The sequence below is a fragment of the Frankliniella occidentalis genome, unplaced genomic scaffold (assembly GCF_000697945.3).
Source record: "Frankliniella occidentalis isolate FOCC.00 unplaced genomic scaffold, Focc_3.1 Scaffold372, whole genome shotgun sequence".
NCBI classification, from domain to species: domain Eukaryota; kingdom Metazoa; phylum Arthropoda; class Insecta; order Thysanoptera; family Thripidae; genus Frankliniella; species Frankliniella occidentalis.
Genome location: NW_026267495.1, coordinates 64,517 through 65,306, shown reverse-complemented (window position 1 = coordinate 65,306; position 790 = coordinate 64,517). Strand labels below are relative to the sequence as shown.

The 790-nt window shown below is 60.3% G+C and overlaps 1 protein-coding gene across 1 annotated transcript in view; it reads right to left on the bottom strand.

Annotated features, from left to right (window-relative positions):
- Positions 1–207, bottom strand: part of LOC127751182 (uncharacterized) — a 16,074-nt gene extending 15,867 nt beyond the window's left edge. Inside the window, exon 1 of the mRNA XM_052274307.1 lies at positions 58–207. Within this exon, the coding sequence (XP_052130267.1) occupies positions 58–207 (150 nt within the window). The remainder of the gene's footprint in view (positions 1–57) is intronic.
- Between the last annotated feature and the right edge of the window lie 583 nt (positions 208–790).

Here is a 790-nt window from a genome sequence, read left to right as displayed (position 1 = left end):
CAATTTTATAAAAGTCTATAAATTGTAATAAAATTTCTTAGTGAGCTGTATACAAACCGTTTCACCCGGGTCAGGATGAACACTTTCACAAGACACTCTACTTACGTTCATTTCTTCCACCAAAGCTGCGTCGTGCATCTCAATGCTGACGGTTGACGACGAGGATGAATCGTCCGACATCTCAAGGTCTTGCGCGAGTTGGTCCATTGTGCATTCGAGTCAGTCAAAAAGGGCACTGACGCTCCGGGCCCAGGGCGAGCGGCGGGCGGGCGGTAGCGCTGCCGCTACCACCCCCACCCCTCTAGCGACGGTTAGACGAAAAGGTTTGAATTGATTGGCGGCCGCTTGTCTACGCAACCGGCCGGTAGAGGGCGCGTCGAGCGCGCCACTTGAATTCAAATTAGGATGTACTGGATGTATTTCGCCACAGGAGTCGGTGTTGTACATGTCCGCACTTGTGTCCTTAACTCCACGCTCATATCCTACGACCTTATAATGACACCCCTCACTCGGATCGCGGCGGGCGCGGCGCGGGAATGGCGCGGCGGAACCCGGCTACCTCCTCGGGCGGGGCGGATCGCGGCGCGGGCAGCCAGCTCGGGCGGTGCGGCTCGGACGGGTCCGGCGGGGCGGGCCCCGAGGCCACCGCGGACTCATCGACGGCGACCTCCCCGACGGCGACCTCCTCACCCGGGCGGTACGGTCCCGGTGCGCGGGCCCCGAGAACATCGCCACCCTCCTCATCGCGAACCTCATCCTGGGCACGACGGTGACCCCACAAGACATGTCA